Source organism: Toxotes jaculatrix, chromosome 6, assembly GCF_017976425.1.
Source record: "Toxotes jaculatrix isolate fToxJac2 chromosome 6, fToxJac2.pri, whole genome shotgun sequence".
Classification (NCBI taxonomy): Eukaryota; Metazoa; Chordata; class Actinopteri; family Toxotidae; genus Toxotes; species Toxotes jaculatrix.
Window position 1 is genome coordinate 22,779,141 of NC_054399.1, and position 13,446 is coordinate 22,792,586.

The 13,446-nt window shown below is 44.2% G+C and overlaps 1 protein-coding gene across 1 annotated transcript; it reads left to right on the plus strand.

The window, feature by feature from the left end:
• Window positions 1-10,443: 10,443 nt before the first annotated feature.
• Window positions 10,444-13,260, plus strand: LOC121183774 (insulin-like growth factor-binding protein 1). Its single transcript, XM_041041013.1, has 4 exons — window positions 10,444-10,962; window positions 11,119-11,288; window positions 11,599-11,727; window positions 12,077-13,260. The coding sequence occupies exons 1-4, from the start codon at window positions 10,581-10,583 to the stop codon at window positions 12,185-12,187; spliced, it is 792 nt and encodes a 263-aa protein (XP_040896947.1). The 5' UTR covers window positions 10,444-10,580; the 3' UTR covers window positions 12,188-13,260.
• Window positions 13,261-13,446: the final 186 nt, after the last annotated feature.

Genomic DNA, 13,446 nt, shown 5'->3' on the forward strand with positions numbered 1-13,446 from the left:
CTGTTCCTTAACAGTTTTGTAACTCAAAATGATGGCAAGTGTTGATTTTGGAGAGCTTTATTTGGACACCATAACCCGACTGAAACAATGTTGTTGTACTTTTATCATATTTAAAATAGATTTAAAGTCTATACAGGAGCTTGAATGCTTGCTTTGAGTTTCTAAAAGGTTAAAAATGAGGATTTTTATACACTTGCTTTGAACAGTTGATGGAAAGTTGATGGAAAGGAGTTCTGTACAATATTTTTCCTGTAAATTGGATATTTTCATACTGTATGATACGGGTTTCAATTGTTATATGTAGGTATTACTAGCTATTATTGTACATTGTAGAGTCTTTTTCAGAGATATATTATGAATGATCAGATATTTGTCAAGTTTTTTTGTTGCAGATGTATTTATTGAGATGTTTTATGTGAATGTAAATTTTGTTAAAGATGATATTTTATACTATAAGTGTTTGCACTGCGATATTGACGTAGTATGATTATAAAAATAAAGCCAGTGGGGACGTGTCTCCTGGAGTAAGTGCACCCTTCCTGTGTTCATTTTCAACAACAACAACACACACACACACAGTGCATATGGAGAGGCCATCAAACTCAGCTATGACGTTGCGTAACAGTAGAAAAACAGAGTAACTGATGTAAGAGAAGTTTGGAGCAACATCGGGGTCAATGTCAGCCGGAGTCCAGCGGTGTTGTTTAGAGAGAGCCTCATGCTGATGTTGTGAACACGTCTGCCACCAGAAAAACACAACAGCAGAGGCTGTGTATCTGTTTCTAGAAATTTGTGCTCAAAATCTTTTTTTTTAGGAGTGCTAAAAGACAAACTGGTACAGTGAGGCTGGTGTCAGGTACCAAAATCACAGCTGTAATAGATTATTATCAATAAAGCTTAAATTTTTTAATTTAATCATCAGCAAAGCATGATAAAAATTAAAAACTTAAGGTGTTTAGAGCTTTTCAAAACTGTTATAAGGTCCTTCACACAAAAAAATGAATAACATTAGCAAAAATTATAAGTCACAGATGATAAAGGCCAATTAATGCAGGAATGAAATTTTATGAAAAGGTGTAAGAAATCTGATGAAACCTAAGGAGCAGTGATTGGGTGGGAGTCCTAAATGTCAGTCGTGAATAATCAGTCAGAATCACTTGATTTTAAACCTGAAGACTCAGACTCTTGATTGGCTGCATCACTGTGCACAGAGCTATAGATTTTAACAGTAGGACAGGCTACAGACATTAACTGAGAGTAAATCTAACTACAATTGACTCCCAAAGTCACATTTAACTTGGGCAATTCTCTCATCGAGTACAGCCCCAGTATTTTCACTTAGCCCCAAGGGGACTGTAATACGTCCCAGACCAGGGTAGAGATCGCCGGAACAACAAATTAAAACTGTTTTCCACCGTAAGCAACAAGTTTTCACACCAACATGAGAAACTCAGCACCATATAGAGCAGTTAAGTGTTTTCTGGTCTGACAGATCTAGTTAAGATTTGTTTCAGTTTAGGCAACTGAAACTACTTGGTTCTGGTGAGAAAAAGTTTGAAGCGTCTCCTGTTTCAAGCTCGACCGGGGACCTTTGTGGCATGTCATTTCTTCTCTCTCTGACCTCACTTCCTGTTTCAAAATAAAGCTAGATTTAAACCTGAGGCAACATGAGTCCTACTGTGGATGCTGTGGACAGAATCCCGCTGTGATGGTTTTGAGTGATCTAATTAAGATCTCTCCCTTTAATATCACCACTGCAACAACTGACGACTGAGGAGTTGAGGAGCATTTTGAACATACTTGTTACTTGTTGTCTTCACTCTCAACTCTCCATCAGAACACAAGCTGACCAATCACAGCTCTTGTGGTCTCCACATAGGTGACCCCAAGAAGAAGTCTGCAGGTTAATATAAACCAAAGCTGATGGGAGACAGGATTCAAACCATCTCAGTCAAAGTCAAACACCATCTTCTTTGCTCTGAAAGATTTTGTGGTGGAACAGCTTCATGTGATACTTCCACCTTTGCTACTGAGACATGAAGGTTGCTTGTGAGGAAAATGTTAACAAGTCTGTTTCAAGCACAAACAACCAGTGCAGGATGTCGCCCAGCAGTCGATGTGATACTGAGCTGGATTCAGACGAGAGTCAGGAGTGTGAGAAAGATGTCTTCCTTCACTCGGACCCTCTAAAGAGGAGTCTCACAAATAAAAAGGGGGTTCGGAAGAAAAAAAATAAACGCAAAGCCTTATCATTGTGTGTGGAGCTGAGTGCGAAGGGGTGTTTCAAGTCCTGTTGCAGGAAGAACCGACATCCAAACATTCATCAGTGATATGAAAATGTGTGTGTGTGTGTTTGTGGCTGGTATGTGTGTGTATAGTAAAGCATGCTGTGGCATGCGGAGCATCCTGAGTGACAGGTTGTCATGGCAACACAACCATATCGTGCCCTGACATGGAACCATCGAGGTTGTGTTTTTCGGCGAGTGAATGATAAACCAGTCAAGCCCCACTCCCATTCTCCACCTCCCCCTGCCCCCCCGCCACGCCCCCCTTCTCCTGCAAGCTTTGTGATTCATGTTGATTGGGTGTAATCACTACAGAGGATGTCAATACTCCACTTTTGTGTTGATAACCCAGAAAGTTACAACAGCAAGCGTGTGTGTGTGTGCGTGTGGGTGTGTGTTTACCACCTGCTGGACTCTCATGATACGATCAAACACACCCGGCTCAGAAGTGCCAACGTAAACAGTCACACACTCTGAGATAAGAGAGCGGAAAAGGGCCTTTTCAGGCCTCGTTTACAGCCGCAGTGCAGCCGTCCATCAGCAGCCTGATTCAGACGCTGGAGATCGGGCCAGTGATGCAGAGGATTGGGATTTTCTGCAGAGTTAACAGTAGTTTTACTGCCCCCCCCCCCCCCCCCCCCCCCCCCCCCCCCACCCCCATCCCTCCCTCGCACTGCTTACCCAATGACCCCGTGTGTCATAACATCCTTTACTGTAAACCCTGCTGGAATCTGGACACTGGAGTGTGGGAGGATAAACACAACCCACTGCCAAAGAGCATCTGTGCTTGTATATAACTTTGTGGATACTTGTATCGTTATTTTTATTTTGATTTACGTGTCTGTTTATCTATCTGTGTTTGTACCCATCTTTTTTGGGGGGGTGCATTTTTGTGTGTGAGTGAAGTCAAACAAGTGGTGAACTTGCAGCTCAACATCAAACATGTATTACGTCTGTAGCATGTGCCTGAGAACAAACTGAGGACTTTGTCGCTATGATAATAAAGAACTTGGTTCCCAAACCAGGGGTTGCCCCCCGTCCCCCCCCCCCCCGTCCCCTTCCTGTGATTTATGTTTCACAGCATAAATCACAGGTCAGAACATAATTAATTCAATAGGAAACATGAAATAAAGCCTTTTTACATACAATCATGATTTACAGTTTGTGCTACTTTCTAAAAGGACAACCTTTCTAACCATTAATAATCTGACACTAATGACTCAATCAATGCTCAATAAAACATGTATTGTTGTTCTCTGTGTTTGATAATTTCTGCAACTTTCTGAAAAGGACAATCCAACTTTCACACCCACTTCAGGGTGAGAGCTGCACATTTCCTCCTGGCTTCTTTCAGTGTGGACAGATCGAGGTTAGATGTTTCCCCCTGTTTCAAGCCAAAGAATCAGTGAAGCATCCTGGAGTGTCCGACGCTCACTGATGATCCAGAGTGCAGACGTTTAGACTGTTTGCTCCACTTTTGCTCTCCCGGGGGCCTTCATACGGCCAGGCACAGCTTAAAGCACGGCATGATTCATCCTAAGGATTGTTTTTAAGATTTTATCAAACCCAGGTGCATGGATTGAGCTCTGAAATACTTCTGCTGTACAAAACAGAAAATGTTCTTCCAAGAAATTTTGTTTCACAACTGAGCTCCTGCAAAGTTGTGAAACAAAGCTTTTCCTGGAGGTCTCCAACAAGAGCCAGAAACCCAAATTGCTCTTTTCTGATTAGTTGAGAAAAAACATCCTCCCACTAGATGTTTCTCATCAAGGATTTGGAGTGTGTATTTTTTTTTCAGTCTTGTACGTTGTGTTTTCCCTACCAGCTCATCAGCACAGATACACGCAGGGTCAATGAACTCCATGTTGTGTAAGAACAGCAGTGACCCTTACTAACCCTCTCGTACCACTCCTGCATGTCTCTTCTGAACGTCCACACAGATGGAATGTGACGAGCTGAGAGAAAACACCTTAGAACATGCAGAAAATGTCATAATAACCTCCAAAACAGAGCAGATCGCGGTGACCTGAGGTGAACTGATAAAAGTGAAAAACAGACTTGGGTAACAGTTCTCTGACCTACAGATTCACGTCTCTGCTCAGACTTGGGACGCCCCATCACCTCAATGACAACTAAATACTCATTTTTGTAATCAATTAATACATGAATCTATTAAAGCAGATCGTTTTGGGTTCATCTACCAAAGTTTTGAAATATTTGTTTCTAAAGTTTTATCCTCCTCAGTGCAACACGCCCGAATGATGTGCATGTCGTGTTGATCTCTCAGGATGATCCACAGACCTGTCAGCAGTTCTGAAGGATGGAGCAGAGTCCTTAAAGGCATCAAAGACAAGCAAGTTTTATAATTTTCTCAAAAACTAACATCCAATCAGTTCATCCACCTGGTGCAGCTTTGTGTGCTCAAGGTTCTCTCTCAAACTCCATCACAGTGAACGTCTATGAGGAGAGACTGTTTGATAGTGTGCAACATGATTCCCCAGTGTGTTTCAAGCACACCTGGGGAATCATGCTGCTCAACCTGTAGATGATTTGTTAGCCAAAGCATTGAATTTATATTTGAGTAGAATGATGCTGTCCTCCTGTACTTCCTGTACCTCCTGTGCTGCACAAATTGTATTTATTTTTCTCTCTTGGGGACAATAAAGATGAAAGCGTAGAGAAGTGGAGCCAGAGAGAGTCGACTGTGCCTGTGGCTCTTCCTCGCTGAAAATGGTCTTTCAGTCTTTATTTTCTGCCGTGAATTGTTTGATCTGGATGTTCTGGACAGACTGTTCCATTGTGGCTGAAGGACGGATCTACACACACACACAGACTGGATGGAACGAAAGGGGAGGAGGGTGAGTCTGGATGGAAAACTCCATTTTCTTGCATGCGGACATAATAATGGTAAATCTTACCAGCACAACTCCTCTGACCCATTCATGAGACTGTTTCCAGTTAACTTTGCCAAGTGCAAGCCTCTGCCTCGGACTTTCTCCTACTTCTCATTAGAGCCACAACGAAGAGAGGGAAGCACAGCAGCTAAACACACACAAACACACACACACACTCAGAGAGAGAGAGAAAGAGAGGAGGAAACGAAACACAATGGATGCTGGCGCATGGGAGCCTGGATTTCCTGGGTTTCCCACACACAAGTGTACAATCAGAAGCTCACAAACATATACACTCATTCGGAAACGTACCAAAACACGCTGTCACACACAGACACACAAACACCCACGTGAACCATCACAGAACAAGACGCTGGGATCTAACGGATAAATCCATTTCCCCCATTCAGGACATTAAAACGGAGAGAGCAGTCCGAGGCTCCTCTGCCAAGAATGACCTCGGCTCTGTTTCAGTGTTTTTCTCCCAGACCTCAATCTATGATCTGTGCTGCCTGTTTAATAAGACATGGATTATCCGATTAAGGAAATCTTGTGAGAAGGAGAGGAGAAGAAAAAGAACAACTTTGCTGGGGATTAGCGTCACTGTGCTCGCTCACATCACATTCCTGGCTGCTGATTCTCAGCTCTGGGAGAGGGCACTGGTAAACCCGACCACGCCACCTACGCATCCTGGGACCAAAGTCAACACTGGTTCACTCACAGAGACCAGAGCCTCCATCTGCACCAGTACATCAGTGTTAAATATTCACCCCCAGTTGTTTCACTGCACGTAAACACAGGTGCACAGATGACACACAATGATTTACAAGTGTTTGAGTGTAAAGTAAATGTGCGAGCAACCACTCCAGTGTCCAATCCCCGTCCCTCTAACCCACAATACCACGTATAAAATATAGATATAGCATAATACTCAATAAAGTTTTCTTATTACCAAACATTAGAAGATTTGTTTTTTGACATTACATTCACAGGTTTTCACTTCGAGCTGTTGGTTGGACTAAATAAGCAGTTAAAGATGTAAAGATGAAATATGGATACTCTGCAGGTTGCCATGTTGTGAAAAACCCCTTTATAACATGATCTGCTTTGCCTTATGTCTCTTTAATTCATCAGCACAGAAGCCAAAAGCCATTTTCAACAACTAACTCACTTTCTTTAAAAGCTGCCATTTGTACATGTTCTGTGAAAGTCATTAACAGCGTTTTCTTATCTAACTGCAGCTGCTTTCAATGCACAGGGCTAAAATTAAATATTCGGCCTTTACAGCTTTTTGCTTTCAAGTCTCGTCAAGTCTCACTGCATTCTTTCTTTTTCTTTACTAAAGTCTGACTCAAGTCCAAGTGTCACATCTCCAGCTCTGTTAACTGCCGACTTGATGACTCACTGGAAAGTAAAGCTGTCATTATTTAGAAGTCATAGGCTTCTCACTTGACAATTATCCTTCAGGCTCAAAGTTGTGAAAGTTAGCTAGTCACTAATAAAAGGCTTTTCAGGGTCTGCAGGTGTAAATGTGAAGTTGTGAATAAACGGATTCTCGTTACTCACTTTCCTAGAAGGCAGCATGTCATTAGAGGAGTCTGTTTGATGAAAGATCTTTGATTCAGCAGATGACAAAACACTCTCACCATGACGTCCGGTAGCTGTTCTGGAGCTTTCGACTGTATCACAATGTCTTCCTCAGCAGACGGTGAGATTGTTTTGTCAGTCGCTGTTTTCAAACTCAGAAATAAACTTTCAGTTTCACCTTTTAACACGGATGATGAGGCTTTTCAGTTCCCATAAGCGGGGAAATGTTATAGAAAACGATATTGTTATGGGAACTGGGCAGCTCCAGCTGCTGAAGAAGATCCTGTGATTTGTTATAAAGCTCAATCTGCAATAAAACAAACTACATATGAATTTTATTTAGCCACCTCTCTGACATTAATACCTAACTCTGTTGAGCCGCTCCTTACGATGGAGGCACATATATACGTTAACCTCAGAGAACCTCTGGGTGTCGGCCCGTGTAGTATTCTCGCAGGTGTGCATTCTTTCTGTGGGTGCGATTTCAAACAGCCATGTTTTTCTGAGCTCATCTGTCGTAGATATCCCCCTACTGACGCCCTCCTAAGGGCAAGGTTTAAATCACCATAAATGGACCCCGGAGGGGGTGGTGTGTGTGTGTGTGCTTACGTGTGTGTGTGAACAGCTCCTGAGACAACAAGACTGTTTTTCCCGGTGCTCTTGTCAAAGGTAAACATTCCAGTCTTGGGACGTTCAATGCCAAGCGCCGTTTGATCTCCATCATGTGACATCTGAAAGACATGGAAACCCCCCACCGCCCTCATCTTATCATCACTCTCCCAAACACAAAACCCTGCTGCAACTGTATGGAGGATTTGTGGGTTTTGTGTGGTCACGGTCTCGGGGCTCTGATGGATCCTGCTGCGTACATGTGCTTTTGAGAAAGTAGGTCTGTCTCTGACCTGAGATTACTCCTCTCTGTTTGAGTGCTGTCTCACATGTCTCATGAAGGAAACACATGAGCACATGTGTCTCCTCCATGAGAAAACCACGTTTTAATCCCTCATGTCTCTTTTCTTTACATCAAGCTGCTAATTGCATAGATGATCCCATGCTCTGCTTTACCTCAGCAGCTGGTCGGCCAAATGAGGCCATGTCATGAGATATCAGGCTTCACACACCAGTGCAGGCCTTTATGAACTATTTTTATGAGTTCTAGGGTTAAGGAGCACAGTCTATAAAAATGAGAAATGAGAATAGATGTCCTGTCACGCAGCGCCCGGACCACGTCTGAGCTCCCAGTGGCCCTCATGTCCACATTCCCTCACAAGGACGCGGCAGACTGCAGGTGTTGTCCTCAAATCACAGTTCAGCTGAGGACAGACTTAGGCCAACATACATCAGGAAACATGTGACTGTAGCTGTAAAATTCAAACTAGAGCTACTTTATACATCTGCTTCATCGTATCTCAGAGGAAGAGTCGTGCATTTTCCTACTCGACATACATGTGTCTGACAGCTAAAGTTACTACGCTGATTATTTTACCAACAAAACTTATGATGAGCTTCTAAAATTTAATGTAAACTGCCCAACAGGACCATAAGTCTGTACTCATTAAAGTATCAGTATCACATGGGCACTGTTTTGCTGCATTAAGAGCAGTTTTACTTTTATTTAAGTGCACGTGGTTGATTTGTCCTGACCTAAATCACCTGTTCATCATCATGTACAGCTGCCCGCCATGATTAAGTCATGTCCTTTGGTCTCTTCATTTCGCATGAGTGACTTCCATTCACTGAAGACGGCTGTGCCGTAAAGCTGAAAGCTCTGGAAAGTAAGTGGACCTTTAGAACATTAACCAGATAAACAAGTTGCAAACAGTAGTTTGGTTTTGTAGCTGGTTAATTTAATTCAATTCAATTAAATTTTTTTAATATAGCACCTTCCACAATCAAAATTGTCTCAAAGCGCTTTACAGAGACCCAGAGCCGACAGTGGCAAGAAAAAACTCCCTTTTAACAGGAAGAAACCTTGAACAGAACCTGGCTCATAAGGGGGACCCTCCTGCCGATGGCCGGGCTGGGTGAAAGGATTTTTTAACTGTAACATCATAAAAAGAACATACTTTTGATGTTTTTTTGTTCTTTTGTCATCAGCAAAGTAACCTAGCCTGACCCAAGTTATCTAAAGTTTTTTAAACACTTGATTTGGCTCAGTTTTCCTCTCCTCCTAACTCCTAAATCATTTATGTGAACACAGATTTAGGCCTGTATTTAAACACAGTACTTGAGTAGATGTAGTTAATTACTTCCCACCACTGTTAGAAACCTGCACCATGGGGTGTGTGTGACTGGACTGAATTCACCTCTTCTTTCAGTGAAGACACGGGGGGCAGTGGGTCTAGAAAACGCTCTCACGCCACATCAGATTACACGAAAAGCTTTATTTAGCCCGGGGCATACAAATCTGGGCATCATGTGAGAGTGACTGTTAACACCAGTTGACAGATGATGCAATCCTGTAAAGCAATTGCATGGACCCCATCACACCGATGCAGCATGTTGCATCAGAAAAAGTCACAGTGAGGAGGTAATTAAGAGAAAACAGAGGGAAATGTGGAAATAGAAGGGACCCTGCTCTGAGAAAGGGGTTTTCAGAGTCTATGCTTTTTTTTTGTTTGTCCCTTTGCAAATGGAGGGTACATTATCACGTGGCCGTCTGGGGTCGGCACTGACAGGACACCAAATGCCTTGCAGCAAGCCGTGAAAACGTGCATGTCGTCCACCGTGGGACCATCAAAGCCTCCAGAGAGTGGCGATGCAAGGGACGTGTCTGTGGTCATGTCAGCGCAGCCCCCATTCAAAGCTTTGGTCTATTATTAACTTAGGAAACGGGTAATTAGAACGGGACATCTCCTGGACTCAGCCCAAAGCCGGCTTCAGTGCGCGCGCGAGGGACCGAGAAGGGTCGCATACCACAGAGTCCCGAGCCCTTGACTCACTGGCGTAAACGGTGACCCTCATTTGCGCAGCTATTTATGAAAGTTGGATTTATCATCCCTCTGCAATGCACGGATGCTTTCTCATGTCAAATTAGAGCTGCCGGGTCGCTCTCCGCGGGCCCATGCTCTCTGCGCGCAGCGTGGGCGTGCGTAATCTGCGCTCATTATTAGTTTTTTTCCCCCCCAAAGTTGTGTAAGAACTTCGGGAAGGGCAATTAATGGAAAACACTCATGAATGGACAACGTTGTTTCTAAAGAGAGGCGCTCATTTGTGTCGGGCCAGAAAACAAGGAACAGGTTCACCCCACCCCCCCCCCCCCCAACCAACCACCACCCTCCACCCCTGAAATCGATTAAATCGGCTCCTGAGCGACGCAGTGTAAAACTTCCTCTTATTTTAACTTAAAACAAAAAGAATCGAACTGGCAACCTGTGTGTTTGGTTTAGCGCCCGGGTGATAAATGGGGCGGGGAGGTGGTGGCGGTGGGGGTGCGAGGGGGGCCTTGATTGCAACATCAAACACCGGTGTCGTCATTCGTCAGCGATACGTGCGAGCACTGCCTGCTATAAAATAAATATTGACGTGATGTATTCAAATGAGCTGCATGACCGGACACAAGCGGACCAATAAGAGCCCATCGTATAATTACACCTTCTTTTTTTTTCAGAAATCATTCATAACGATGATGCGTCAAACACTCACAGAGGACCCGGCTATAAATACGGCTGCGCGCAAGGCACAGATAGACATTTTCCCAAAATCAAACGAAAGACACAACTGAGCAGGAACCGTGGGAATCCGGCTCCTTCTTTTGATTATTCTCTCTGCCTTGCTCTACATTTTATACTCAATATTTAGTATCCAGCTCACTATGTTGGCCATGGGTGGATTATATTTGAAGCACGTCGTGGTGGCAGCAGTGTGCTCCGTGCTGGCCACAGGGACGCTGGGGTCCCCGGTGGTGGGGCCAGAGCCAATCCGATGCGCACCGTGTACTCCGGAGAAGCTGAGCCTGTGTCCAGCGGTGGCGCCCGGATGCGCCGAGGTGCTGCGGGAGCCCGGCTGTGGATGCTGCCTCGCCTGCGCCCTGAAGGCTGGGGAGCTGTGCGGGATCTACACGGCGCCGTGCGGCTCCGGACTGAGGTGCACCCCGAGACCCGGCGACCCCCGGCCACTGCACTCCCTCACGCAGGGACAAGCCGTGTGTACGGAGAGCACTGGGCCAGCACCGACCCCCGAGCCCCAGACTCAAGGTAGGCCTACCATTTCCACATTCACGCATCTGTTTTACCACATCCAGCAAATGCTCCTGATCACAATCCCCAAAACACGTGACTTGTCTGATCTGAAGCCACTTACAGTCACATTCACTCAGTCCCGCTTCGCATTCTGTCAATTTCCTACTCCAGATCAGGGAGAGCCAGAGGCTGAGACGGAGAACGCTGCCATCGTCTCGGACCCCGGCTCCAGCCACTACCTCCCCGGCCACAGTAGGCCCTACGACCCGAGGGCTGCTGCTGACGCTCAGGAGAGCATGAAAGCCAAACTCATCGCAATCCGCAAGAAACTGGTGGAACAGGTGAGACGCGGACACGGTCTCAGTACCGCTGTGAAATCCTCAGTGCAGTATGTTGATAAAAGTTTGTGGGAACGCACAGGGAGGGGACCGGTGCGCCACAAGAGGGAGCTCGTGTGCTGTTTGACATGAGGATGGAGAAAGCAGAGAGGGAGAGAATGGGGATGCTTGTTATTACAAGTTTTATATGCAGTTTGATGTCAGCCCACTTATTTGCAGACATTAAAGCAGCATTGCTTCTTATTTCTGCGTGTTGGCACTGTGCAGGCTCAGAGCTCAGTTAACCCTTCGCTCTCCCGTTTCCTCTCTGCAGGGACCCTGTCACCTGGAGCTGCAGAGAGCCCTGGAGAAGATCGCCAAGTCCCAACAGAAATTAGGAGACAAGTTAACCAGATTCTACCTCCCCAACTGTGACAAACACGGGCTTTACAAACCCAAACAGGTTGGTGCCTCCAGTAGAATGTCCTCTGTGTGTGCGTGTCTGAGTGTGCTGACTTTTTGTTTGTTTGTTTGTTTTTTGTTGGGATGGATTCATGACTCCAATTAGAATGAAAAAAATCTCACCAAGTTGTGTGTAAGAGCATGTAGCCAAGATTATGTCAACCACAGCTTTTAAATAATCGTGTGTGTGTTGCAGGCAGGGATTTGTTCAGCACTGTTTGCACCTCAGAATGTGTTTTTAGAGTTGATGTCACCCTGTTAGTGCAGCATGTCTGTACACGTGTGTGTCATACATGCACTGAAAATGAAAGCGGTGAAGTGAAGTAATTTCTTTTTCTGATTCCCTGCAGTGTGAATCCTTCCTGGACGGACAGAGGGGTCGATGCTGGTGTGTGAATTCCTGGAATGGCAAGAAGATTTTAGGTTCAACCAACGTGCCTGCAGATGCCGAGTGCCCCTGAAGAAATCAACCACTGATGCAGTTCTCAAAAAACAAAAAACAAGAAAAAAAAGAAGAAGAAGCAAGCCACTGATTTTTCCTTTTTTTGATAGCTGTTTATTTATTGATCTTGTCCATGGTGGTGTTTAATTCAGGTACACTGTCATTGAGGGGACTCTGGGTCCCTCCACCCCTGCCCCCCCTTCAAACACCCGTCCCAAAGAGAAGAAAAAAAAATCTATTTTTGTTTTTCTGAAAAGGAGATTTTAATATTGATGCATTTACTTCTACTCTTCAGCCTTATTTATTTCAATTTTACTGCATTTTATTTGTTATTTGTAATTATTTCATGAGTATTTATATCTTTTTTTTGCCTTATTGTTATTATTATATTATTATTTTTGTGAGTGTATAAAGTGTATATATGTATCTTGGCCCTGAGTAACTCCACTGCTGAGTTGAGCTCGCTCTACCCTTAAGGAGTTGTCTGAAGGTTTGGTTTGTGACAAACCAAGCGAGAACAAAAGCACTGAGTGACCAAATGTCATTTAGAATTATTTCTAAATGTTGTTTTTATGATTCATTTCACGTTGTTGCCATTGTTATGTCTTCTCTCTTTTTTTCCTTTTTCTTTTTATGTTCTGATGTCACACATGATTACAAAACTCTCAGTCGGGAATCCTGAAACAGTCTCAGAAAACATTTCCCATGGTTCCATGGGTCTGCAGATAGCATGACAGGAGGTGCCTCCCTGTGCTGCCTCTCAGACGGGTATTTCTGCATTTACCTACCTCCAATATTTATGTGTCTGCTGTCAGTTGTGTTGATTTATCTGTCAAGAAAAGACTCTCTACTTTACTTTATATGTTGCTGTACTCTGACCAAGAACACATGACCACAAAGAGCAAGTCCCACAGTGAACCTGAACCATGACTCGCTCTGCTCTATCTACATGCTGCTGTTGGAGAGAGGATTATTGTTAATGTGAGTCTATTCCAAAGTGACTAACTGCTCACTCGTGTGTATGTACACTTTTGTAATTGAGATGTAATGTAAGAAAAAAAGCTGATATATTTAATAAAAACATTAACCTCAGTTATGTCCTTCTGGCCTCTCTTTCACCTCAGGGACGTTCATTTTTGAGCACAAACATCTATAGGTGGCAAAACATGAGAATCATAACAGGACCATCGGGATGTGATTGTGAAAGTGTGTGTGCAGATGCACTAGTGGACCACATTTTCTATTTTCAGCGTGTTTGTGTGGAGTGTTATCACGGTG